The following is a 26205-nucleotide window of genomic DNA, read 5'->3' as shown; positions in this document are numbered from 1 at the left end:
AAGGGCATCACGATTCCCAGTTAGGCTTAATTAGCTTGGGAGGAGGACTGCTAGAGCCCACCTGGACCTGAGATGGGATGGGGCTTTCAGCAGAGATCTGGTCTGTGCCCCGCTGAGTTTTTTGGTTCCCGTCTAGTTCTGAGGAAGAGGAAATCGGTTAGTTCTTGAAGGTGGAGGATCCCCTTCTGACTCTAAGTGTGGATCTCGCTTCTCGTTTCTTTTCTAGAAAGCTGCCGCCTACGCTGAAGAGGACCAGGCTCACACGGCACAGGACTGCCTTCTGGTTTATTCCCAGGAGGAGAACGAGGGGTCGCCAGCAGGCTCCATTGGCTGCTGCAGCTTCATCGAAGGTGACCTGGACGACTGTTTCCTGGATGACCTGGGAGACAAATTTAAGACTCTGGCAGAAATCTGCTCGGAGTCCCTGCACGCGGCCTCTAGAGTGGCCGGGGCCTCGTGGTCATCGTATGACGAGCGGAGCAGGTCCGGGGCCGGGGCCTCTAGCCTCCCGGGGCCTTGGGCTGGGGCCGAAACCAACGCCGAAGCTCTGAGCCGCCAAGCGATCGCCGAGAGATCCTCGTCTCAGCAGGTTGCGGCGGCTCTCTCTCCTCCCTTAACCCTCGGCGTCAGGAACGTCACGGCCACCGACGCAGCCTACTCCGGCGCCAGTCTCCAATCCCCACGCCACGGGGCCGAAGCCCACCCGGAAGCTCTGACCCGCCAAGTGATCACCGAAACGTCCTCTTCTAAGCAAGCCATGGCGTTCGCTCCATCTCTTCCCGAGACGCGCGCAACTAGGAGTGCGTTGGCCACCGAGATCTCCTACTCCTCGAGTCTCCAGCCCCCACAACCCTTGTCCGAGACCCACACGACGCACCAAGTGATCACTGAGATATCTTCCTCTAATCAAGGGGCGGCGTTCTCTCCAACTCTTCCCAGATCCTTCCCCAACGGGAACGTCCTCGTGACGGAAAAATCGTACACCTCCAGCTCCGGCCTCCAGCCCGGCACGCTGATCCTCGATTCTCAGCTCCCGCAGAAGCTGGTAGTGGCCGAGAGCGTCCTTGCTCCTGGCTCGAGATTGGTAGAGAACAACATCGTAGTCACTGAAACGGTGGTCAATGACTGTGGTCCGGTGGGCAGTGTCCTGAGCGTCCAGGATCTGGCCGATTCCCGCTACGTCGTGGTGAGGGAGACAGAGAGCGTGCTCACGCCCACCTCCGCCCTGCCGCTCCCAAACTAGAGATCGGTCCCTGCCGATCGGAGCACCGACCGGCTCCTCCTCTAGTGACCCGAAAGGGCCGGAGCCAGAGGCACACCGGAATCTAGGACAGCATCTGGAGGTTGCAAAGGAAAACCGATCTATCTATTCTCGTCTCTGCGGCCAAGCAGAAAGAGAGCCAGGATGGCTGGCGGGGGCCGCTGCACCAGTCCCTCAGTAGCCTCTGGCCGGTGTGCTGAGGGCCAGGTCCTGAGGCCCTGCCCTAAAACACCAGTTTGGCTGTTTCCTCCTCTCACCCCCCCAGGTGTCGACCGGGCCACTTCAAGTTCCCAGCCACTTCCCTCAGTTCCCCTGACCCCTGGGGCCCATCCTCACCTCCGCTCTCTCCCATTTCCCTCAACTCCCCTTTCATTCAGTCGTATTTATTGAGTGCTTACTGTGTGCAGAGCACTGTACTAAGCGCTTGGGAGAATACAATACAACCATAAACAGACACATTCCCTACCTACAACGAGCTTAAAGTCATGTGGATGCCATCCTGATCTCCACTCTACCATGGGCCTGGAGTCCCCTCATGCCCACCCTTTTTTACTTCCCTCCACAAGGCAGGCACTGTGGAGTACCTCTGAATGCTAGCTCACCACGGCCTCAGGTCTAGGCGTCATTTTCATTACATCACTCACTCGTACCTACATTGGGGAAAGTAAAATCACAATCCCTGCCCTTGTGAAATTGACAGTCTAGTGGATTTTAACTTTCTTGAATGGCTAAAGAGTACTCACTTTTTTTTTCTTTCCACCAATTACAATAGTCAGTAGCTCAGAATGGATTGCAGAGCTCTAGGCCCCTTTTCATACAGATCAAAAACCTGGAATTGGATGATTTCACCCTCCCATCAAGCACATCACCTTGCGTGGAGCTGTCGTGATGCCCCCACAGACAGTGCAGGAGGCCCAAGAAGGCTGGCGGCCCCAAGGGGGGTGCGTGACTGAGGCAGCTCTGGGGCCCCGACTCACCACATCTCCATTGCTGTTCAAACCACCCACTTTGACCTCCACAACTTCCAGTGCTTTCTTCCTCCGCCTTGGCGTTTGATTGCCATACTTGCACTTCTGCTTCCTCTGCTTCGAATAAGAATGATGGTATTTGTTAAGCGTTTACTATGGGCCAGGCCCTGTACATAAACTTCTAACCAAGCTTTTGAGGAGAAAGATTTTCGGGGCCTCCTATGCATCCTTTGCTGCAAACACAAGTTGGCTTTTAAAAACTCACCAACTTATGTATTTGATTTGGTTCTGTTATGCCTTGTGCTATGCAACGGATTAGGCGGGGCCCTGCTTTCGGGGAGTTCAGGACACTTCAGACACGTTCTTCTCTGAAGCACGTTCCTGGTCACTAAGGTTATGAACTGAGCTTTTTCATCCATAAAGTGGGAATGCAGAATACATCCAAGGTTAGAATCACCAGCCCATAATCAGTCTTGGCGTGCTTTCTTTGTATCTGTTTTATATTTGACCTGGGGACGGAGGGGGGAGGGGACTACTTCTGTATTTTTTGAAAGCATTGAATAAAAAGGTCAAACGTGTCCCTTTTGTCCACCGTCTTTTACTGCTTTGTGCAGTGAGTGGGGCAAGTTTAACCAAACACACTACAATTTTGCTTGTGCTCACCATCCAGGGGGCCTTGGCTTCCCAGTGTTCGTCCAGGCAAAAGCCATGAAGGCAGGGGAAACCGAGAGACCACCACTCCTCGGGTGTCTCTCCTCGGGTAAGTAAAACCTTGCTGTTCATCTGGCAACGACATAGGGTTGCTGTGGGAAAGAGTCTCGTGGCTTCTCTATCCAAGGAACGCACAGTAGGTCTTATTTACAAGCCACTGGTTTGGAGATAAAAGCGAAAGGGCTAGTAAAAAAAAAATTTTCAAAATTCTAGGGTGGGAGGAACACTGACTTCCTCAGTCTTGCTCCAGGGCAATAGTTGGGGATTTACTGTTTTTGTATGCCTGCCCTTAGAGAAACTATCAGGAAGAGCTCCCCAAAGCTTCCGCCTCCCTGACAGCCACCTTCAACCGTTCAGTCTCTCCTGGCTCCTTCTCTCTACCTTCAAACAAGCTCATGTCTCCCTTCACATAGAAACCTTCCCTGGACCCCAATGCCATCACTGTCCTACTGCTTCCAACCCGTTGTAAATGCCTCGGAGATCCCATCCGCCCTTCCCTGACCCTCTACAATCTGGTTTCCTGCCCCTTTGCTCCGCTAAAATCACACTCTCCTAGGGCACCACTAACCACCTCCTTGCCAAATCTAATGGGCTTTATGGTACCCTAATCCTCCTCAACCTCTCAGCTACCTTTGACACTGCATTACCACTGCAGTGGAAAAAGCACAGGCCTGGGAGTCGGGAGGCACGAGAAGCAGCATGGCCTAGTGGATGGAGCACAGGCCTGGGAGTCAGAAGGACCGGGTTTCTAATCCCAGAAGGACCGGGTTTCTAATCCCAGCTCCCCCACCTGTCTGCTATGTGACCTTGATCAAGTCACTTAACTTCTCTTGTGCCTCAGTTACCTCGTATGTAAAATAAGGATTAAGACTGTGAGTCCCACAAAGGAAATGGACTGTGTCCAACCTGGATGATGATATATCTTCACCAGGAATGAACGAATACCACAAAAAAAAAAAATCCCAGCTCTGACACTTACCTGCTCTGTGGATGTGGGCAAGTCACTTTACTTTTCCAAGTCTCTATTTCCTCAGCTGCCCAATGAGGATTAAAGACCTGATCTTCCTCCCCTTGAGACTTTAAGCTTCATATCGGGCAGGTACTGTATGATCTGATTGTCAAAACACCGTGTTCAGCACTGGGGTAGGTTCACAGTCCCACCTGTTTATCTGCTGACTTTTCAAGAACATTCCTTTCACCAACAGGCATTTACCTTTCAAGAAGTGGTCACTCCCTTGAAAATGAATAGAGGAAATCAGTGACTATAGCATAGGTGAAAAGTCAGATGAAAGTTACCTGAGGTTTCAGTGCCAGACTTGGAGATCATAACGAGAGGGGACAGACAGAAAAACATGAAAGTGAAGCTGAATTCTGTTGGTTTTCCAGTTCACAGATCTGCTACATTAGTGCTGTGTATTAAGTTGATTGTCTTCTTTTCCCCCATCCCCTCTCTTCTGTGGTGCCTATGACTTTGGATCTGTCCCCTTTATGCACTTGATATATTGAATTTATCGAGCACTTACTGCATGCAGACCCCTGTACTAAGCCCTTGAAAGAGTACAATATAACAATAGACCCCTTCCCACAGTGAGCTTCCAGTCTAGGGGAGACACAGACATTAATATAAATTACCGATATATACATAAGTGCAGTGGGGCTGGGAGGGTTCTAACGTGTGCTGAGAAGGCATCTGATTGACCCTTGTTTGTAATCATGAATATTTCTAATGCAAATGAGAGACAAGAAAATGCATTGTTTGGGCTAGCTGGTTTTTGTTAACACAGTGGGATGAAATATTCCCGTTTGCTCATGTTCCAGCTAAATCATAATTCGGTACTCACACTCATTTATCAGGTTGTGGAAAAGGCATCAGCAGATCTCTCTGGCTTTAGCTGGATGCATCTTTTCAGGCAAATCTCTGGAAAAATTTGGCAGCAGAATGCAAATAGTCCTTCACGATGCAAACAAGCCTGCCCACCCCACCCCATGAGGATCCAGGACAGTGACCTACACAAAATCATCTGTCCCTTTGCCTCGGCTCAGGCAGGTACCATTCGGCCCCTCTCCCCCAAGCTGATCCATCAATTGCGCCGATAGGGTTGAGGCCCCTTGCCCTCTCCTCCCTCCCTCTGATACCAGAGACCTAGCTACTGAATTTTCTCTGCCTCTCCTTCCTTGTCCCTTCTCGTTTCCCCTGGGAATCTGAATATGGTGAGAGGAGTCTGAGGTTCCGCTTCAGGATGAGGCTGGGATTCCCTTACTCGGTGATGGAGCAGGCCTGAAGGAGAGAGGCCTGGAGGGAACTGTGGCCAACAGAGGTATGTGTGGCCAGTCCAGTTTTGCAGTGGAAAATGTGGGCAGGTCATGAGGAAGCCCGGTGGGCCAACAACTTTTTCATTCATTCAATCGTATTTACTGAGTGCTAACTGTATGAAAAGCACCGTACTAAGTGCTTGGGAGAGTACAATATAATGACAAACAGAAACGTTCCCCGTCTACAATAAAACGCTCGACCACTACCTGTTCTCTAATACCTACAGAGAAGGCAAAATAAAAATAAGAGGAGAGGTGGGTAGGTAACGTCGATTTTTACCTGAATCTCTCAAGATGAGCTTTGAGTAAACCAGATTGGATTTCCCATCTAGTCCTGGACCGGGCACGGGTGCCTCGTCGTTTTAATCCAAGGGGCGCAGAAGGCGACGGTGGAGGGGGCCCAGGAGGTTCGGGCAGAGAATGTAGATGACTTCTCCCTTCCAGCTGCGGTGGGGCCCGGTAAGATCCTGCCAAGAATCCGTGCGACCGAGCAGCCGGGGCCCGGGAGGGCCTGGCCTTGGCCAAGCTGCCCGGCCAACAGTTACCTGTGCTGAGCTGTCAGCGAAGAGATGGCGCCTTCGTCCCCCGCGCTGGGGCACCCGCTGGACCAGGTTGGGAATCGGCGACTGGCTGAGCATCCCAACGGGCCACGGTGGGAGGGGAGGCCCAGGGAATCTGACGGGAAGAGGATGAAGAACACAAAGAAAGGAGGAGGAGGACTGCCAAATTGTAAGAGAAGCAGCGTGGCTCGGTGGAAGGAGCATGGGCTTGGGAGTCAGAGGTCATGGGTTCGAATCCCTGCTCTGCCACTTGTCAGCTGTGGGACTGGGGGCAAGTCACTTCACTTCTCTGGGCCTCCGTTCCCTCATCTGTAAAATGGGGATGAAGACTGTGAGCCTCACGAGGGACAACCTGATTACCCTGTATTCCCCAAGCGCTTAGAACAGTGTTTGGCACATAGTAAGCGCTTAACAAATACCAACATTATTATTATTAGTTTCCCAGCCCTTAGTACAGTGCTCTGCACACCATAAGCGCTCAGTAAATACGACTGAATTAATGCCACAGTGAAGATTAGTAATACAGGAATGTGGTCCCAATCAAACAAACCTGCCCAGTGGGAATGGGAAACTGGGCCGCTCTCCTGCCTCAGACTTCAAAGATCCCAGATGCGAACTGATGGGCTCATTATAAGAAAAATGTAGGTGGTTGTGGTTTTCTGGTTTGTTTGTTTTTAGGGGGGGTTTTAGGGCCATCGTTAAGCACTTACTAGGTGCCAGGCACTGTACTGAGCACTGGGGTAGAAACAAGTTAATCGGGTTCCTCAAACTTCAAAGATCCCAGATGCGATCTGATGGGCTCATTACAAGAAAGATGTAGGTGGTCGTGGTCTTCTGGCTTGTTTGTTTTTAGGGGGGCTTTAGGGCAATTGTTAAGCGCTTACTAGGTGCCAGGCACTGTACTAAGCGCTGAGGTAGAAAAAAGTTAATCAGGTTAGACACTGGGGCTCACATTGCACTCACAGGTTTAATCCGTCTTTTACAGATGAAGGGGACTGAGGCACAGGGAAGTCAAGTGATTTGCCCAAGGTCCAGGCTCTCGACACTAGGCGCCACGCTGTTTCTATAAGCAGCAGAACTGCTGCAGCAGCAGTGGATCTGTTGGGGTTTTTTCCAATGGCATTTGTTAAGTTCTTACTATGTGCCAGGCACCGTACTGAGCGCTGGGGTAGATACAAACTACTAAGGTTGGTCACAGTCCATGTCCCAAATAGGGCTCACAGAATGAATCCCCATTTAACAGATGAGGTAACTGAGGCACAGCCAAGCGACTTGCCTAAGGTCACACAGCAGGCAACTGCTGGAGTGGGATTAGAACTCACATCCTTCTGATTCCCAGGCCCGTGCTCTAACCATTAGGCCATACTGCTTCTCTTTCTCTACCCCCGCTGCCTCCGAACACGCTCCAAACGTGTCCCGGGAGCCTCAGCCCGAGGCTGCCAGGGCTCCAGCCCTGCTCCCAGACTAGAAAAGCCATCCTAAACAAAGTCAGGGAGGAGTGTTGAGGTCAGTATCACCCTCTCCACCCTTGGGGAAAAAAATCAATGGTATTTGTGCACTTACTGTGCTCAAATTTTGCAGTTTGTGCACTTATCTGTGCAGTTACTCTGCACAGAGCACTGTACTGTCCTAAGCGGTTGGGAGAGAACAATCCGACAGAGTTGGTAGACCCGCTCCTTGCTCAAAAGGAGCTTAGAGTCTCGAGGGCGAGAAGGTGCTCCCCCTCCGCTCTCTCATCACCGTGGCCACCAGAGTCGCCACCAGAAACTACAGGGGCTGGCCAGGACAAGCCAACTGAGCCAGGCAGAGGCCCCTTGACTGGACAGGTCCAGTGTGGTTAGAGACCTCAGCGGCTTCTGAACTCAGATACCCCCTCCCTCGACAGTGAAAGCCCAAACTTGGCCAGAGGGACAGGGAGTCGGAGCTGGCTGGCACCGTGTCGCCTCACCAGATAAAACTTCTAATGTTGTAATCCCACTCTTTACCCCTCCCAACCTTTAAACGACACCAGGCAACCCGGCAAGGGACCCCTCACCCTCAACTGGGACAGGGCACCGGTTCGGTCCCTGAATAATAAAAAAAATCGTGGTAACGGCTTACTCTGTGCCAAGCACAGTACTAAGTATCGGGTTAGATGGAAGATGATCGTGTTGGACATAGCCGCTGCGCCTCAGGGGGCTCCCAGTTTAAAGGGGAGGGAGAACGGGGATTAAGAAATCCCAGCCGATTTTCAAGATCCAAAAAGTTAGAACAATATTCAAAAGCAGCCGTAAAAATACAACGTATTTACATGATCAAATAGCAATGTAAATACAGACCAGTGAGATTTTGAATTAGATCATTTTATGTGTATATGTACACATTTAATTTCAAAATGTTATCTGCCTCATGCCAACCAGCAGTCACCTTGTGCCAACCTCCCGAAATGTCATCGTCCAAAGCTAAATCGATCTGCCATTACCTAATGCTAAATTGAAATGGGCTTTCACTGCTCTGTTCAAGTCAACCAAAATTCCTTCAAAGATTAGGACAGAAAAGGAAGCGCTTAGGCCCACGTAAACTTTGTAGCATTACCTGGAAGGAAGAGAGGGTTGCAAATAACTCTGGCATCAAAATTCATTTGGGCTAGCCAAGAGAGGACTCAGAAGAACATACAATTGTGGACACTGTCCTTCCTACTGAGTTTGAATATACGGAAGTTGGAGAGCTGCTCCGTGCGTGCGCAGATGTGGTTGAAAGAGGTTTCCACCTATGCAATCGGCTGTCCTTTCTCCGCCGTAGCCCCTCCCTGTGGCCTGGGGCTCTGTTTGCAGACCCTGAGCTCGGGGGTTCTGGCCCTCAGTCCACATATGCCACCCCCTCAGGGATTGCCCCACTCCAAAGGGATCTGTATGCTGTAGCTATTTCCCAGCATTCCACAGCTGTATGCATGCATAGGAATACTCACGGGAGGGGTGATCAGCACTCCGGGGTTGCTCAACAAATGTCAACAGTCACGAGAAAAAAGAGCACCTCTAGACTACAAAAAAATAAGACCTTGACCCCTCTCGCCTTGAGATACTATCTCCACTCCCAGAGACCACTCTTAAAGACCCATCTTGAAGAATGCTTCTTTAGAGCCTGTAACTTTGTTTCAATGCAGCTCCTGTGCATTCCCACCTTGCTAAGACAGAGTTTGATACTGGGTCTCTCCCTACCCCGTCCTAGAGACTGGGCAAGAGGGAGGAAACTTTCTACCAGTCCTCTTCTCCAATACAAGTTGCGGGGGCATAGGGACCCCACATCGAAGTGGGATGCCCATCCCAAACTGGAGCAGTAGTCCATAAAACCTGGCCCTCCTTTTCCAAATCTGGGGTCCAAGTGGTATGCAACTTACCCTGGAGGCTGAGCAGGGGTTCCAGGGAGTCCCTACCCTAAAGTCCCACAAAGGTGAGTCATTGGACTCAAGTTGAGCTTGTATCCCCTGCGTTTCTGAAACTGGGCAGAAACTCCATTAGACTCCTGCTACAGAGGAACCAGGATCCCCCTACGTTTGGCCCAACGTTTAAACCGGCTCTGACCTATCAATGAGTTAATGAGAAGAGCACCCTAGGTTCTCAGCCAAGTTGTACCCGGCCCTGAACCCTTTGGGCACTTAATAATAATAATAATTATGGAATTTGTTAAATGCTTACACTGTGCCAGGCATCGTATTAAGCGCTGGGTTGGGTACAAACAAATCAGATTGGACCCAATCCCTGTTCTGCATAGGGCTCACAGTCTTGATCCCCACTGTATGGATGAGGTAACTGAGGTACATTGAAGTGAAGTGACTTGTCTAAGGTCACAGAGCAGACAAGTGACAGAGCCAGGATTATAACCCATGACCTTTTAACTCCCAGGCCTGTGCCCTATCCACTATACCATGCTGCGTGGTATTCACCCCAACCTCACAGCACTTCTGAACACCTCCTTAATTTTTTTTAATATTAATGTCTGTCACCCCTGGAGCTGGCATGCCGCCAGAACTGGCCCTAGGACAAAAAGACATTTTGACACATTGTACCTGTAGAAGTGTTCCCAAATAGCCTGGTCCTCTGGAGAGCATGCTTCCATTTTTCCTCCACAATAGCTTGGGCTATTGAGAAAAGTAAAAAGGAAGAAAAGTTAGAGGGTGGAGACAAAAGAGTAGAGCCATGGATTTAATCGCTTTAACTGGCCGTGGCTCTTTATAACTCAGCCCCTTCCCTGGGGAGCAAATTAAAGTTTCTCCCTTAGAGAAGAAGAAAGAAACCGAGCTGAGCGAGTTGGGGGGGTGGGGATAGTGACTCAAATGACTCAAACAGCAGCAGCCTCAGGACCCAGAGAATAGGGCTTAGTCCCAGAGAACCCCAAATGAGATTTCCCTGCAGCCCCTTCGCTGTCTGTCCCCTTAGGGCCGTGGAAAACCGGGAAGTCCGGCTCTCTGCCCAGCCTCACCTGCAAATGCAATTAAACCATCTGCCACAGATGTTCCAGCTCCCAAGGGCCTCACTCCCATTGCTTCCTCCAGGAGGAGCTTTGCTGTTCACAGACCTGGAAAGTCCAAACCCATGAGAAATGATCCCCCAAGGGGGAAGAGTTCTGTCCCCTTAGCAAACTCAGTGGCTCGGGAACGGATGGCCCAGATGGCCGTGGGACCTTTGCCCGTCGCCTCACCCTCTACACACACCAAATTCAAACAGGCCCCCGGGATCGGTGTCTGACCTCTGGGAAATGGGTGGTTTACGAGCATTTTCGTCTCTGAGGCACTTGGATCTGTTTCTGCCATTCGTGTTTTCAGAGCCCTCTGTACTCCTGACTTTGACACTCCAATGGGGCGTTAAATCAGGGGCTCAGTGGGTTGTTTCCCTCCGCTCCTTAACACGGGTCAGATGTACTGGGGACCCTGGTGGGCACTTGCCCCTCTTCTCACACAGATGGCTCCCTGTCCTCCCCCTACGCTCTCTGCCTCCCGGCATTCCTACGTGCCACCCCAAACTGGCCGTCAGCCCGGAAATATCTTCCTTTCCTGCCAGGGAGGTCAGAGAGACCCACACGGGGCTGACCAGAGCCAAAGAGCCTTAACTCTGGCTGGGCAATTGCCCGTCAGGAAACTCCACGTTCTCCTGGCCCAGTCTGCCCCAAAGCTGTTGGCTTGAATTCTGACTGCCTGGGCTGGGCTCGGAACTGCCCCAACAGTTCCCTGGAGAGACTTCCGACCTTTGGGGTCATGTGCCATTTCCCGTCACCGTGCCTGCATCTGCCGGCACTCACGGGCCTGGGCGGCCAACCCCCAACTGAGTGAGGACTAACGAGATGACATTAGGAATGGCTCCGGGTGGCACCGCTTGGTTGCAAGGGATTATGGGCTTCCTACCTGATGGATTAGGCTTCAGTGCTCCCCCAAGAGAGGCCCAGTCCACTAGACTGACCCATTAAGGATATTCCTCAGCCAGCATGGCCAAAGGTCAACTCCATGAGGAACCAAAGGCAGAGGTTGACTAGCCAGGTGTAGGGGATGAGAAGATGGGTGTGTTATGCTCAAGAGCCCCTGCCACCATCCCTGAGGGGAAAGAGGAAGACCAAGCAGGCCGAAAGAGTGAATCTGACTCTGGATAAGCAAAGCTGGATCTCACTGGGGATGAGGGAAAGCATCCTGGATCTCACTGCAAGAAATTCTTCTTGGGCTTGAAATCTCTCGCAGAGGAGCCTCTGTGACTCTAGACCCGCTCCCTGGATACCCTCAAGACCGTTCTGGGCGAGAAACTGTTCCCACAAGTCACCTGCCCTTGACTCTCAGTAATCCCTGGAAGCAACATCTCATGGATAGCTGAATTACATCTCATGGCTAGCCGAATTCAACAGATTATCACTCTCCAGATCGCATTTTAGCCATGAGTTCTGACCTATTCTCCTTTCACAGCCCTTCATCAGAGCTGTTAACAATTACAAAGTTGTTGATTTGAGTTCCCCTTCACAGGACAGGGTGAATGGCCGAGAGAATGTTATCGCCTTTCCCCACCCTCTGCTCCAGAAAGGGGGAGAGGGGAGAAGGTGGAGGGGATGGAGGAGCCGGGGGGAGGGAAGGATGGTAGGAGGGAGAAAGGGGAAGGGAAGAAGAGGAGAGGAAGATCGTGGGGGGAAGAAGGCAGGGCAAAGGGGAGAAAAGACAAGATGGAAAGAAGGAAAGGGAGGGAGAGGAGAATCGAGGGGACGATGAAAGGAAGAAGGGGAAGGAAGTCTGCTTTGGGGGACTGACGGCAGGCCCAGCTCAGTCCTCTGTCATCCCTCCCCAAGAAGGGTCCTGAACTTGACAGACATCAAACTTCAGGACCCCCAACCTTGGGGTAGGGATGGAAGGCCCGGGGGCAGGCAGGTCTTCCTGGGATCCCAGTTTTCAGCAGATTTGAAGTCATGCCACATCTGATGGGCTCTGTTCCCCCGATCTGATGGGCTCTGTTCCCCCAACTCTTTTATTTAATGGCATTTTTTAAATGGTATTTGTTAAGTGCTTTACTATGTGCTACTATGGGGTAGATAGCAAGTTAATCAGGTTGGACACAGTCCCCGTCCTACATGGGGCTCACAGACTTAATCCCCAGAAGTTAAGTGATTTGCCCAAGGTCACACAGCAGGCAAGTGGCAGAGCCGAGATTAGAACCCAGGTCCTTCCTACTCTCAGGCCTGAGTTCTATCCACTAGGCAACACTGCTTCTGTTAAATGCTTCCTATGCGCCAGGCACAATACTAAATGCTGGGGTAGGTAGAATAGGTAGAAGCTAATCATGGTAGACACAATCAATGTCCCACATGAGGCTCACAATATTAATCTACATTATACAGATGAGGGAACTAAGGTACAGAGAAGTGAAGTGACTTGCCCAGGCTCATACAGCAGACAAATGGCAGAGCTGGGATTAGAACCCAGGTCCTTCTGACTTCCAGGCCCATGTTCTCTAATAATAATAATAATAATAATATTGGTATTTGTTAAGCGCTTACTATGTGCAGAGCACTGTTCTAAGCGGTGGGGTAGACAGAGGGGAATCAGGTTGTCCCACGTGGGGCTCACAGTCTTAATCCCCATTTTACAAATGAGGTAACTGAGGCACAGAGAAGTTGTGACTTGCCCACAGTCAGACAGCTAAGTGGCAGAGCCGGGATTCGAACCCATGACCTCTGACTCCAAAGCCCATGCTCTTTCCACTGAGCCACGCTGCTTCTCATGATTCTCTGAACGTGCTTCATGCTTGAGCGTACTTTTGATAAACTGCCATCTAAACTGACAGATAACTCCTTCATAAAGGCCGGAGATTGTAAATTAGTTCCCAGAGTTCCCTGGAACTGTCTGGGCCGAATTTTAAATATCAGAGCCCAGGCCCCCTGGACCGGCTGGGTAGAAGGATGTGCATCAGAGCCCAGGTCCCTGGGACCAGTTGGGTAGAAGGGTGAACATCAAGGCCCTTCCTGAAAAGATCTGACAATTCAAGTCTGGCGTTCGGTTCAGCCTCTCTGCCAGCCTGCCCAGCTCTCGGACCCCTCCCACTAAACACCGAGGAAAATGCTCTGCTAAACTGGCAGTTGTGTCATCCGCCCTGCCAGGACCGGCTCACGGGAGAGTCTCGGTATTAACTAAGAGGGTAGAGGCCAGCTGCAGCTAGGTGTGATTCAATTAAAGTTACGGGGAAACTAATTTTCTTTTCTACGGCCTTGCTTGTCTAGACGGAAGGATTTGCCCGCTGGCCTGAACAAGCGTTCCTGTAGAACAGAAGGGGTTTTTTTTGTTGTTGTGTTCCATGGCCCCTGCCTCGGAAGGATCAGGACTGTTTGTCTGGTGACCTTGGAGTTTAAACTGTTCAAAGTGAAGGCTTACTCAAATGAATGGGTACCACAGGAAATTCCTAAGGGGATAAATCTTTGCAAGCAATAAATCAGTATTTAACTCCTTTTTCATCCTGGATTCCACCTGGGCCGGCACTGGTACACTGAGCGTTAAAACCCTTAAAAATTGGCAAATTCTTGTTCCTGACCGGCAACCCCCGGGGGGTGGGGGGAACGGACCACCCAAGAAGATGGAGACTTGCACGCATCGTTGCCAACTTACGGAGCGCTACTTCTGCCCGCATTCAGGTCCTGTCCCCTCCCTGCCTCCATAATTCTGCTGTTGCCAACAGCACCACTGCCCTCCAGGGAGGAGTACCCCTGTCTTGGGCAACCACCCCCTTCCTCTGCCAACATCAGATCACGTACTCGGCCTCCCCGTTGCCCCAGGCAGAGAGTAGGCAGCAACAGTAGTGGAGCACAGGAGAAGGTGAAGACCCCCTCCTCTCCAGCCTCTCCTGACCCCCATGATCATAAACATGCTGCTGCTGCCCTGGCTTACAAGCAGGCGGCACAGTGAAACTCCAGGGAGAGATGCAGGAGAGCAGAAGGGATCAAGTTCTCTCCTTCTAGGAGACCCCCTCCCTTTTTCCCCACTATCCTTTTTTTAAAAATGGTTTTTCTTAAGCATTTAAAATGTGCCAGACACAGTACTAAGCCCTAAGCTAATCAGGCTGGACACAGTCTATGTCCCACATAGGCGACAGCCTTAATCTCCACTTTACAGATGAGGTAACTGAGGCACGGAGAAGTTAAGTGCCCAAGATCACATGGCAGACAAGCCATGTCTGTCACTTGTCTGCCAGAGCCAGTATTAGAATCCAGCTCCTTCTTACTCTCGGGCCTGTGCTCTATCCACTAGGCCATGCTGCTTCTCGCCATCCACCCTGCTCCGGGCCCTGCAACTTCACCAGGACCAGAGATATCTGGGGATGAGCCCAGGGCACAGGAGAGGGACCTGAAAAGCTGCAGGAATGTTGGGAGAGTGGGCCAGGGTCAGAGGAAGGTTCTGAAAATCTCCAGAACTAATCAGAGCTCCCTTCCACTGAAGTAGATCCTTGGCCTGTAACCAATCACCCTGCAATTTAGGGGTTTGGGTTGGTGAAAGCCAGCGTCTGCGACAGCCTTCAGCTTCTGGCACAGAGAAATATGGCCCCTTTAGCCAGAGGCATTGGGGTGCTGTTGGCCCAGCAAAGCCGGCCCCTTTCCCCGACTTTCGGCCAAATTAAAGGGCACGGAAGTGGGGGAACTCTCAGCTAACACTCCTGTTTCTATATTTGGAAGGACCATGGCTGACAGCTCAGCCAATAAGCAAATCGAAGCTGAAATTATAGCCTCACCCTCTAAGCCAAGCACACCTGACTACTCCACACCTTCCTCAGAGCCAACCAGGAACAATAATATTACTAGTAATAATGATAACAGTACTTGCTAAATACACGATAATCATCTCAGATATAGTCCCTTTTCCACACCTGGCTCATAGTCTGAGTGGGAGGGAGGGAGGGAGTGAGTACTGAATCCCCATTTTAGAGATGAAGAAACCAAGGCCCAGGGAAGTAAAATGATTCTCCTAAGGTCATGCGGCAGACAAGTGACGGAGCCCGGATTGGAACACAGGCTCCCTGACTCCGAGGCCGGTGCTCGTACCAGTAGACCACATTGTCTCTCGGAAACTGAGGTTTCTGAAGTCTCTGCCCAGGGCCCGGGGGCACCCTCCCATTGACCCTATCATCTCAGCAGCAGCCAGCGGCTCCAGCTTTGCTTCCGTAGCCTCTGTCCACCACTGGGCTTTCTGAACTACTCACGTACGACCCAACCTCAGAACTTCGTTTCTGACCAAAACACCTCTACCAGCTCCGATGAATCGTACTTTCCCAAACAGTACTATGCTCTGCACGCAGTAAGCACTCCATAAACACCATCCCTTGCTAGAATCATCAACTGGCTTTTTGAGGAGCAGCCAGGATGGAGCAGGTCAGAGGAGAAGCGAGGGTCTGGACTACTCCCCTGCACCCCTCTGCCCCGTACCACAGTGCCGGTGACTCGTTCCAACCCTCACACCCATTAAGGCTTCCCAGAGGCCCCTCTGCAGCCCACAGTGACACCGTCGTCCCTAGGAACTGCAGCCTGGCAACCAAAAATGCTGACAGGGCAAAGGGAGGTCACACAGATAACATTGTGGCGGGCTCAAACCAACCTTCCTACATTTACAATCCACTAGATTGTAAGTTCCTTGGGGGCAGGGACTGTGTATGATAATAATAAAGAGAACAATTATTAGTGGTATTTGTTAAGTGCTCACTATGTGCCAAGCGTCGTGCTAAGCACCGGGGGAGATACGATTCAATCCGATCACAGTTTCTGTCCCACGATCTAGGAGGTTCACAGTCTAAGGAGGAGGGAGGACTGAATTGTCAGTTGACAGGAAACTGAGGCACTAAGGAGACAAACGACTTGCCCAAGCTCACAAAATGGGCAAGTGGTAGAGCTAATAATAATAATGTTGGTATTTGTTAAGCGCTTACTATGTGCCGAGCACTGTTCTAAGCGCTGGGGTAGACACAGGGGAATCAGGTTGTCCCACGTGGGGCTCACAGTTTTCATCCCCATTTTACAGATGAGGTAACTGAGGCACCGAGAAGTTAAGTGACTTGCCCAAAGTCACACAGCTGCTAAGTGGCTGAATCTGGATTCAAACCCATGACCTCTGACTCCAAAGCCCGTGCTCTTTCCACTGAGCCACGCTGCTTCAGACTAGAACCCAAATCCCCTGACTTCCAGGCCCGTCCTTTATTCACAAGGTCACAGTGTTTAATCTACCACCTCTATTTTACTCTCCCCTTGCCTAGTACAGTACTCCACCCAGAGTCAGCACTTCATAAATACTATTGATCGAGTGATTGAAATTGCCAAGCATCTCTGCCACCTCGAAACAGCCACTCTCAGGTGACATGATATCCTAGCGGGTCACATTTTAGCACGGCCAAGCACTTTTGCTACAGGGGAAATACTTCCTCGGCAACCACTAAATTAGAGGGAGAGAAAAATTAGAAGCACACCAGGGAGCTGACCATAAGCGATTCGACTCCACTCGGGATGACTGGGATTACGATGAGGCCGGGAAAATGAGATCTTTTATTCCTGATGATTCGCTGAGGCAAATGAACCGCTAATAATATTTCATAGAGGGGATGTTCTGCTGGCCTAATTTCTGCAGACAAGGTTCACGTTTGCGTGGGTTACTTATTCGCTTTCTGTTTACTAAGTAAATAATCGGCATCAGCAGATTTTTGAGTCATACGGCATCGATTAAGCAGCTTACTTTGAAGGAACTGGGTATAAAAGCCTGGGCTCCTCAGCTGAGAGTTGCTAGCCAGAGACGCGTTACTTAGCGGAAGGATGGCTTTTCCCTCGGTAGTTCTCGTGTGCTTGGCTGCACTGGTTTTTGCCTCCGAGGCGACACCTGTGGTGAGTTTTTGCGACTGAAAGAGGGAGCTCGGAAGTGGCGGGCAAGGGTTTGCCAGATCCAGCCGGAATGCTGGAAGGGGCCAAGCCGGGCTTTGGTTTCAATAGGTCAGACTGAGGTCCTTGGAGCCTTCGGATGGCCCCAGTGGCCACTCGCTGGCCCCTAGAGAAATGGCCCCTCAGTCCCAGGTCTGAGAGAGGGAGGCTCAAGACGGGGGGAGGGAATATCAACCCCTTGGTTTGAGCCCCGTTCCTTCCTGGCGTAGTCGAAATAAATTCTATCAATCCCCTTGTGGAACCGCCAGTCTCCCCATACTGCTTAATCCAGGGTTCTTTTCCAGGGACCTTTCCCTTTTCCTAAGTTAGAGCATAGGGGTCACATTGAGCTGTGGGTATAGGGTTAAAAGTTGTCCAAAGTGGAAAAGGGCCAGGAGCCCTTGACCAGAACTGTCCACTAGCTTCACCCAATTTGCACCTGCCATCGACTGGCTTCCGCGGCACCACACCTGGAGCCAGGAAGCTGGCTCATTTGACCTCTTGCGGTCCCACCGAGCCCTAGGAGTCTCACTTTTGCCCCCCAAACTATTCTAGGGATGAAAAACTGTTTGCCGATCTGATATAAACCAACAAATGGAGCAATTGGGGAGGCAGCAATTTCCCAGCTTGCCACTCTATAATTCATCCCAACCTTGCCCATTCAGGGAATCTACCCAAGGGGATAGAGTTCTTTTCCACCAGCCGAGTTCACTTGCTTGTGTTTCGATCACCTTCTCTCTCAGCACTGTCCTGGTGCTGGGAGACAGCAGGCATTCTAACCTGAGCAATGGTATAGTCCACGAAGCGGGCAGTAGGGTGCTGGGCCCGGGACAGGATGACCGAGCCTCCTGCCGGTTCCAGCAGCCTGTCCTTGTTTCCCTAAGGTTCACAGCTCCGTGGATTCCAAGTGCCCGCTGATGGTAAAGGTCCTCGACGCAGTCAGGGGGAGCCCAGCCACCAACATGGCCGTCAAAGTCTTTAAACAGGCAGCGGATGAGAGCTGGGAGCTGTTTGCCACAGGGTAAGTCGCCCACGATCCAGGTGGGAGTTGCCGGACTTTCTGGGGATGCGATTTCATCTCCCCACCCTAGTCTCCCTCTAAAATAGCCCAGGGGATGACCTGGCTGAGACAGTCAAACCTGGTAGCTTAGCTCCCTAGAGAGGGGCAGCCCACCCTAGCAAGTGGAAATCTCACTATCTTTTAACCAGATTCAACAGATGGGCTGCAAAGCTCCCAAGAGCAAAGATGTAGTCTCATTTTGTAATTTCAAGTTCACTTTTCTCTACCCAAACTATAAGCATCTTGAGGGCAGGGATTGTGTTTTCCAACTGCATTGTACTCATTGTGGCCTAGTGGAAATAGCACGGGCCTGGGAGACAGAGAATCTGGGTTCTAATTCCAGCTCTGCCACTTGCCTGCTGCATGATCTTGGGCAAGTCACTTAACTTCTCAGTGCCTCACTTTCCTCATCTGCAAAACGGGGATTCAATACCTGTCCTCCCTCCTACGTAGACTGTGAGCCCCACATAGGACAGGGACTTTGGCCAATCTGATTAACCTGTATCTACCCTAGTGCTTAGCCCAGAGCTCAATACATACATAGTAAATGCTTAACAAATAACAATACAGAGCTTGGTACAAAGCAAACACTCAATAAATACCATTGATGATTGATGGATTGGCTATTCTCCAGGCTGCTTCCCCTAGTAAATCTGGAGTTCGAGATGACTGAGCCTGCTGTGTGAGTCTAGGACTGGGTGAGAGATTAACAGCTCAGAGAGTCACCCATCCAGGCCAGGACAGATACAGACTTAAAGTCTATCTGAAATCCTCCTTTGAGGGAAGGAAGAGACTGTGAGAGCCCGTTGTTAGGTAGGGATTGTCTCTATTTGTTGCCTAAATATTTTCCAAGCGTTTAATACAGTGCTCTGCACATAGTAAGCGCTCAATAAATACGATTAATTGATTGAATGAATGAATATAAGAAATGAAGAGCAAAGGGAAAGAAGGTGCAGGACAAGTGGAAAGATGTAGACAAGTTTTCTGACTCTGTTCTGGTAAAGCAACTGGACTAGCACTGTGCCTCCAATTGCTGGAAACAGTTCACGGAGGTTGCTTCAACCCAATTCGAATGAAGATTCTACAATAATAACAACAATGGCTCTAATTACTGAGCACTTAGTACTCAGAGTCTAAGGGAAAGGGAGAATGGGTACTGAATCTCCATTTTACAGATGGGGAAATTGAAGTACAGAGAAGTTAAGTGACCTATCCAAGGTCACACAGAGGCAAGTGACTGACCGGGATTTGAACCCAGGTCCTCAGACTTCCAGGCCCTTGCTCGCTCCATTAGGCCACACTGCTTCTCTGGAGAGAGAGAGAAAGAGAGTCAGAGTCCAAATCCCTTTTGGACCTTGGGCACCTCTTGAAACTCAGGCAAGGTAGGAGCAAAATGAGAACTTGCTGTTACAGGGAGAATAATAATAATTATGGTATTTGTTAAGCCCGTACTATGTGCCAAGCACTGTTCTAAGCGCTGGAAGAGTCTGAACCATAAGGAGAAATATGGGGTACCAGCAGGAATATTTGCTGACACTTTCTCCAAACCCCAGATGACATTCAAAACTCCAGGAAGGTGTTGCTTTACTGGCAATTTTTTCCTAATTCTCCTGAGGTCCTGAATGGTAAAATCCCAGTGAAATATCTGAAACTAGCCCAGCCCAGGCTCTAGCCAATTCGGCACATCAGTACGTGAGCCCAGGCAGGCTGTGGAAGAGGACAAGTTCAGTCATCACAAACTCAACAAATGGTCTCTAGGACAACCACAGAGATTCACCCAAGAACCAAATCTTTCTGAAAAATTCAGCTTTAGAGTCCTGTGCAGATTGGTGACAAAAGTTACTAGTAATAAATTCCCTTAGCAATATCTGGCTAAAGAGGTAGCTTTCATCAGTGTGAACAAGATTTTAAATAGCACAGATGCAACCACTGTCTTCCTGAAACACCGCTGTGTACAACACAATGTCCGCTCTCTCTCTTGGGTACCAGGAGGGTTAGAAGCTACCCTAGATATTCCCAGGTAGTTGCTCAGAAAAAAAAAAACACTTCTTAAATCATGTCTCATGGGTTCCTTTAAAATCACCCCCCAAAGTTTAGCAGTCAATCAAGAAATAACTACTATTTATTGAGCACTTACTATGTGCCAAGCACCTGCATTTCTTAGCAGTCTGTTCTACCCACAAGATACCATGGTATAAAAGTGAAACAATCTTTTTTTTACCATCCAGTAAATGGTTATTCATGCATTTGGGGCATCATGCCCTTAAATACAAGCTAACGAGACCAGTCTTCAAATTAGAGATAGCTGTTTGTGCAAATGTCTAGGTTGCATCCAAATGACAGAGAGACCAAAATCAAGGGAAGAACCCTCAAGGGGCAGGTTTTGATGCAGTTGGGATCTTAAGCAGCAGAATTGTGATATCTGAATCTCTGGGGATTCTAGATTCAAAGAATAACTTTACAAAATGATCAGATTTCCTGCCAGGCAGTCCTAGAGTGGGACCTGCCCCTCTTTCCCCAGCAGTCATTTCCCCCACACTCAGGGGGCGAAAGAGGCCTGGTGTATTCAGGGCCCATGAACATTTAGGCTTTGCTATCATCAGTGGGGTTCTATGGACACAGTGGTGGCTCTAGACCATAAGCTCCTTGTGGGCAGGGAACGTGCCTCCCAACTCTGTTGGATTGTACTCTCCCTAGTGTTTACTACAATGCACTGTAAGCACTGACAAAATACTACTGATTGATTTGCTAGGATATCATAATTGTGATATCTCTCAAGAACTTACTGTACTGTTACTTGGTACTGGGTGTCAAGCACTGTAGTAAGCACTGGGGTAAATAGAAGATAATCAGGTCCCACAGTGGTCTTAGAGTCTAAGTAGGAGGGAGGACAGGTATTAAATCCCCATTCTAAGGATGAGAAAACTGTGGCACAGAGAAGTGACTTGCCCACGGTCCCACACAGGTAAGTGGCAGAACCGGAATTAGAACCCAGGTCCTCTCACTCCCAGGCCTGTGCTCTTTCCAGTTAGGCAACCCTGCTTCTCAGTGAGGGATTTGGGGGTGGTCTTCCTGGCTAGTCTAGAGGATACAACCTCTGGAGGTTGGAGCATCCACAGAGTCTTGGGTGCCGCTGGACCGCTCCCGCTACTGCCATAAGCGAGGCCCTCGGACGGACCCTGCTGGTGCCTTCAGCTCAGCCTCCTTCACCCAACTGGAACCCCGCCCTCTGTGCTTTTGTTAATCTTCCAGGAAAACCACTGAATTCGGAGAGATCCATGAGCTGACCACGGACGAGAAGTTTGTCGAGGGCGTATACAGAGTGGAATTTGACACCAAATCCTACTGGAAGGTCCTTGGCCTCTCTCCTTTCCATGAGAAGGCAGATGTGAGTAGGCCAGACTTGGCTTTGGACGGATGGCTTTTGGATTTTCTGTACGCCCGGAGCGTCGAACCACACACGTACACTAACAACTGTCCCAGGTGGCCGGGCCCTACACCACAGAGCCTGGGCTCCTGAGCAATGGATGAGGGAACAAAAACAGACAACCACAGTTTGGGCCTCATGGGATGCAGATGGCCAGAGAGTCTTAGTCCTGCAGTAGTAATTATAAATAATAATAATAATGATGGGATTTATTAAGCACTTACTATGTGGCAAGCACTGTACTAAGCACTGGGGTAGATACAGGGTAATTGGGTTGTCCCATGTTGGGCTCACAGTCTTAATCCCCACTTTACAGGTAAGGTAACTGAGGCACAGAGAAGTTAAGTGACTTGCTCAAGGTATTCATTAGGCGCTTATTTTATGCCTAGCACTGTACTAAGCGCTGGGAGAGAATACACAGGTGGAAACTTGAGAAGCAACGTAGCCTAGTGGCAAGGGCACAGGCTTGGGAGTCAGAGAATGTGGGTTCTAATCCTTGCTCTGCTTGTCTGCTGTGTGACCTTGGGTAAATCACTTAACTTCTCTGTGCTTCAATTCCCTCACCTATAAAATGGAGATTAAGACTGTGAGTCCCATCTGGGACAGGGACTCTGTCCAACCTGATTACCTCAATTCAACCCCAGCACTTAGAATACTGCTTGGCACATAGTAAGCACTTAAAATACCATAATTATTATTACTACAGTGCTCTGCAAACAGAAAGCACTCTGATTGGGGAACAACACTTTAATTTCCATTTTGCAGTGAGGAAACTGAGGGACAGAAAAGTCAAATGACTTGACCAAAACCAGGCCAAGTGAGAAAGCTGGGATTAGAATACTGCTCCTCTGACTCTCTGGCCCATGTGCTTTCCATTAGCCACATTGTTCTCCTACTGTGAGGACTTTTCAGGTCTGAAATTCCAGACTCCACTTTAGTGAGATCTCCCCTAAATTCTCAAAGATCTTCGCGTCCTTCCCCCGTCATTTTCCTGGTCTACGATCAGATACGTCTGTAGTCTCTTCGGTCTCCATATTGGACAGTGGCTCATGTTATTAGAATGCTGGCTGGCCCATACTCCAGACTTAATTTTCTAGACAACCAAGATGGGAGCAAATGCAAAGTGCAATGAAAAGGTTTATTTTTCTTCAATAATAATAATGATACCACTTTGAATTAGTTACTAAAGCACTTTCATCCTTCCAAAGAACTTGTACATGTTCATCTCAGTTTAGTCTCACAACAAACCAGTGAGGGAGTAAGGTCTTATTTCCATTTATCAGATAAAGAAACTAAGGCACAGCAAGGTGGAGTAATAATGATAATAAATAATAATGGGGTTTGTTAAACACTTACTATATGCCAAGTGTTGTACTAAACACTGGGGTAGGCACAGGATAATCAGGTCCCGCACTGGGCTCACGGTCTAAATAGGAGGGAGAATGGGTATTGAATCCTTTTGCACATGAGGGAATGAGGGAACCGAGGCACAGAGAAATAAAGCGACCTGCCCAAGGTCACCCAGCAGATAAGTGGCACAGCCGGGATTGGAACCCAGGTCATCCTCTGACTCCCAGGCCTGAGCTCTTTCTACTAGACCACATTGCCTCTCTGTAAAGTGTCTTGCCTGAGGGGACACAGCAGGCCAGTGGGTTCAAGCAGGGGCTATAGCCCATGTCCTCTGATTTCCAGACAAGAGTGCTCTTCATACTGGGTCATGATGTCTCTTGTAGGGGACAACCACTCATTAGAAAGAAACGAATGAGGAGCCTTAATCTAAACTTAGAATCAGTTCTGCAAACTGTACTTAATCCACCGCTTTAGCATAGAGTGTTGGTTTGGCAACTTACCTCAGGATGCTTTCTCCCCTAGGTGTTGTTCTCCACCAAAGACACTGGACACCGCCATTTCACCATCGCTACCCTCATCAGCCCCTTCTCTTTTTCCACCACAGCAGTAGTCAGTAACCCGAAAGAGTAGATGGACGTCACCCATTTCCTTGGACTTCACGCAGTTCACGCTGTTCCGTTTTCACTAAAGTAGCATTTCCACTTTATAAACTGCATTGGGAACTCTGGCCAAGTCAATAAATATTCCCACAAATGCACTTCTCATCCCCACTGGTAATGTGATTAATGTGCCGGAACAGGGATACTCAGAAGATCCTGGGCCAGGGAAGGAAAAAGCATAACATTCTCTGATGGGTCTGGGATGAAACGGAAATCACCAGAATTGATTTTAGCCAAAACCTGGAGTTTCTAGGAGCAGCAGCGATAATAGTCAGTCCCTGCTGTACTAACCAACACTTCATTTTTGCTCCAGGATGGGTGTTCGGAATACTTACACTTTACACCAGTCTTCAGGAAAGGTTTCTGACGCATTCTCTTTTCCAGAGGTCCCGATTCTCTCGTATTTCTCCGGAGTCATGTGAATGCCTGGGGAAGATAGCAGAGTAACCCACTAGGTATACTCTACACTCCATGTGGGCGGGAATGTGTCTACCAACTCTACTGAACTGTACTCTCCCAAGCACTTAGTAAAGTGCTCTGCCCACAATAAAACTCAAATACCATTGATTGATTGATAGGAATACCCGCAGTTGCATCACCCACATCTCCACAAGATCATATCTACTGGGGCCCCTACTGCCCCCATGCCCAACCCAAGGAAACACGTTGGGGGGAGGGGAGAGTGACAGCCTTGTTCCCTCATTGCGGGATAGTACAGAGTCTGAGGAACCTCTAGCTGCCTCACCCCCAACTGGAAATCCTGGCTTCCACCCCAAGATATTGGGCCCCCGTTTCCAGTTCCCAATTAGCTACCATAACTTAGATTCCTCACCAATCTGGCAGAGGTTTTGGGTGTCCACAATCTCCCAAAGTAACAGAATTCCCCCCACCTTGCCCTTGATATTCTGCCAGGACTCTGAGAACTGAGATCTAGATCCCCAACAGGGCCACCTCCCCGACACCCTTCCACCTCCCAGCAGTCCCATTCCATGACTAAGAAAGGCTCCAAAGAAAAGACACATGACCAATAGAGGAAATGCTTTCTTGTGAGGAGACTATTTCCTGCCTCCCCCAAGCCAGGGACCCACCAATCAATGGTATTTATTGAGCACTATATTAAGCACTGGGGAAAATATAGTACAATAGAGTTGGCAGATAAATTCTCTGCCCTCTACTAGCTTACAGTCATCACTGACCATACGGTGCAGAGGACCCCAGTGAGGGACCTGAGAAGAGTGTACACGGATTTTAGATCACAAAATCAGATGGCCCTAAGATGGGATAAACTATCAACCAGTTCCAGTGCAAAAGAATGAATCAAGCTACATTAAATCTATCAGAAGTTCCAAACCATGCAGGTATTTCCACAAGAAGCTTTACTCAATCAATTGCATTTATTGAATGCTTACTGTGTGCAGAGCACTGTACTTAGTGCTCTGCACTAAGCACTTGGGAGAGAGTAAAATACAATAATAGACACATTCCCTGCTTCAGAGGCGCAATCTGAACTAAATGACTGTCTTTAGAGAGGGCATTCAGGAACCAAGATAGAAGTGGGCATTAAACTGGGGAGTTGTTCAATAAGATGAGGAATGTGGACCTGGTAACTAGTTTTGTTTTTACCCCATGGTTAGAACGTATTTTCAGGCACAAGAAATCTAATCTGCACAGTCCTCGTCATGAGCTTCATTCCCAAACAACAGAACTCTGGGAAGTCATCATATATCCAGATGATGGGAACTCCAAATAGGACTTCACCTCTTTCTCTGATTTATTAGACATTCTCTTCTGTTCACATAAACTAGCCTCTCTCAATGCCCCCCTTAATACTTCCCACTGGCTTTCACAGCCTAAGTCTGCAGCCCACAAAGTTTCTCCATGTGTTTGGGATAGAGCTGACCCCAAGATTTTTTAACCTGCATCTGGACAGGGTGCAACTGACCCACTGAGCCCAAAGAGTGATGAAGGGAAAGTCATAGGTCTCATTCTAGCCTGTTCCAATTGGGCCAGAAATGAGCAAGAAGACTTAGGCTGCAGTTTCAGAGGAGCAAAGTTCACCCACTGTCCTAAAATGGCTGCCCTCAGAGTGACAGGCACCGTGAAGATGCTCAACGGAGCCTGTGATGTACTAAGAGCTTGGGAGAGTACCATATAACAGAGCTGGCAGACACTCTGCAATACGTACGTAGTCTGCCGGAGTGGGCGGGAGAAGAATGCTTCACTACTGCTGCCGAGTCTCCTGGCTCACGTGTGATACCCATGTTCGAGGGACCTGGGAAAATAATAATAATTACGGTACTTGTTAAGCTCTTATTATGTGCAAATCACTGTTCTAAGCGCTGGGGCAGATACAAGGTGATAAGGTTGGACCTAAGTCCCTGTCCCACGTGGGGCTCACACTCTTAATCCCCATTTTACAGATGAGGTAACTGAGGCACAGAGAAATGAAGTGACTTATCCAAGGTCACCCAGCAGACAACAGACACGTGGCAGAGTTGGGATTAGAGCCCT

General features: G+C 49.6%; 2 protein-coding genes and 1 long non-coding RNA gene across 3 annotated transcripts in view; 2 read left to right on the top strand and 1 right to left on the bottom strand.

The window, feature by feature from the left end:
- The window catches only part of DSG2 (desmoglein 2), a 37359-nt gene extending 35680 nt beyond the window's left edge, over positions 1 to 1679 (top strand). The window contains exon 15 of the mRNA XM_029069318.2: positions 227 to 1679. Within this exon, the coding sequence (XP_028925151.1) occupies positions 227 to 1243 (1017 nt within the window). The 3' untranslated portion in view covers positions 1244 to 1679. The remainder of the gene's footprint in view (positions 1 to 226) is intronic.
- Positions 1680 to 3791: 2112 nt separating this feature from the next.
- Positions 3792 to 25969, bottom strand: LOC114813193. The gene is made up of 6 exons (XR_003760836.2): positions 25880 to 25969; positions 24030 to 24120; positions 9859 to 9930; positions 5534 to 5928; positions 4782 to 4858; positions 3792 to 4174 (listed from the first exon to the last, which is right to left on the bottom strand). It is a non-coding gene; the product is annotated as an uncharacterized LOC114813193 (long non-coding RNA).
- Positions 17097 to 23801, top strand: TTR (transthyretin). The gene is made up of 4 exons (XM_001515843.4): positions 17097 to 17165; positions 18083 to 18219; positions 21511 to 21646; positions 23558 to 23801. The coding sequence occupies exons 1-4, from the start codon at positions 17097 to 17099 to the stop codon at positions 23663 to 23665; spliced, it is 450 nt and encodes a 149-aa protein (XP_001515893.1). The 3' UTR covers positions 23666 to 23801.
- Positions 25970 to 26205: the final 236 nt, after the last annotated feature.

Source organism: Ornithorhynchus anatinus, chromosome 7 (assembly GCF_004115215.2).
Source record: "Ornithorhynchus anatinus isolate Pmale09 chromosome 7, mOrnAna1.pri.v4, whole genome shotgun sequence".
Taxonomy (NCBI): domain Eukaryota; kingdom Metazoa; phylum Chordata; class Mammalia; order Monotremata; family Ornithorhynchidae; genus Ornithorhynchus; species Ornithorhynchus anatinus.
This window is presented reverse-complemented; position numbering and strand designations above follow the sequence as displayed.

Bases quoted from the DNA above. Each gene is read 5' to 3' on its own strand.
- TTR (XM_001515843.4), top strand. From the start codon at position 17,097: ATGGCTTTTCCCTCGGTAGTTCTCGTGTGCTTGGCTGCACTGGTTTTT. The intron at 17,166-18,082 runs GTGAGTTTTTGC...TGTTTCCCTAAG, and splicing joins CCTCCGAGGCGACACCTGTG to GTTCACAGCTCCGTGGATTC. The intron at 21,647-23,557 runs GTGAGTAGGCCA...TTTCTCCCCTAG, and splicing joins CTTTCCATGAGAAGGCAGAT to GTGTTGTTCTCCACCAAAGA.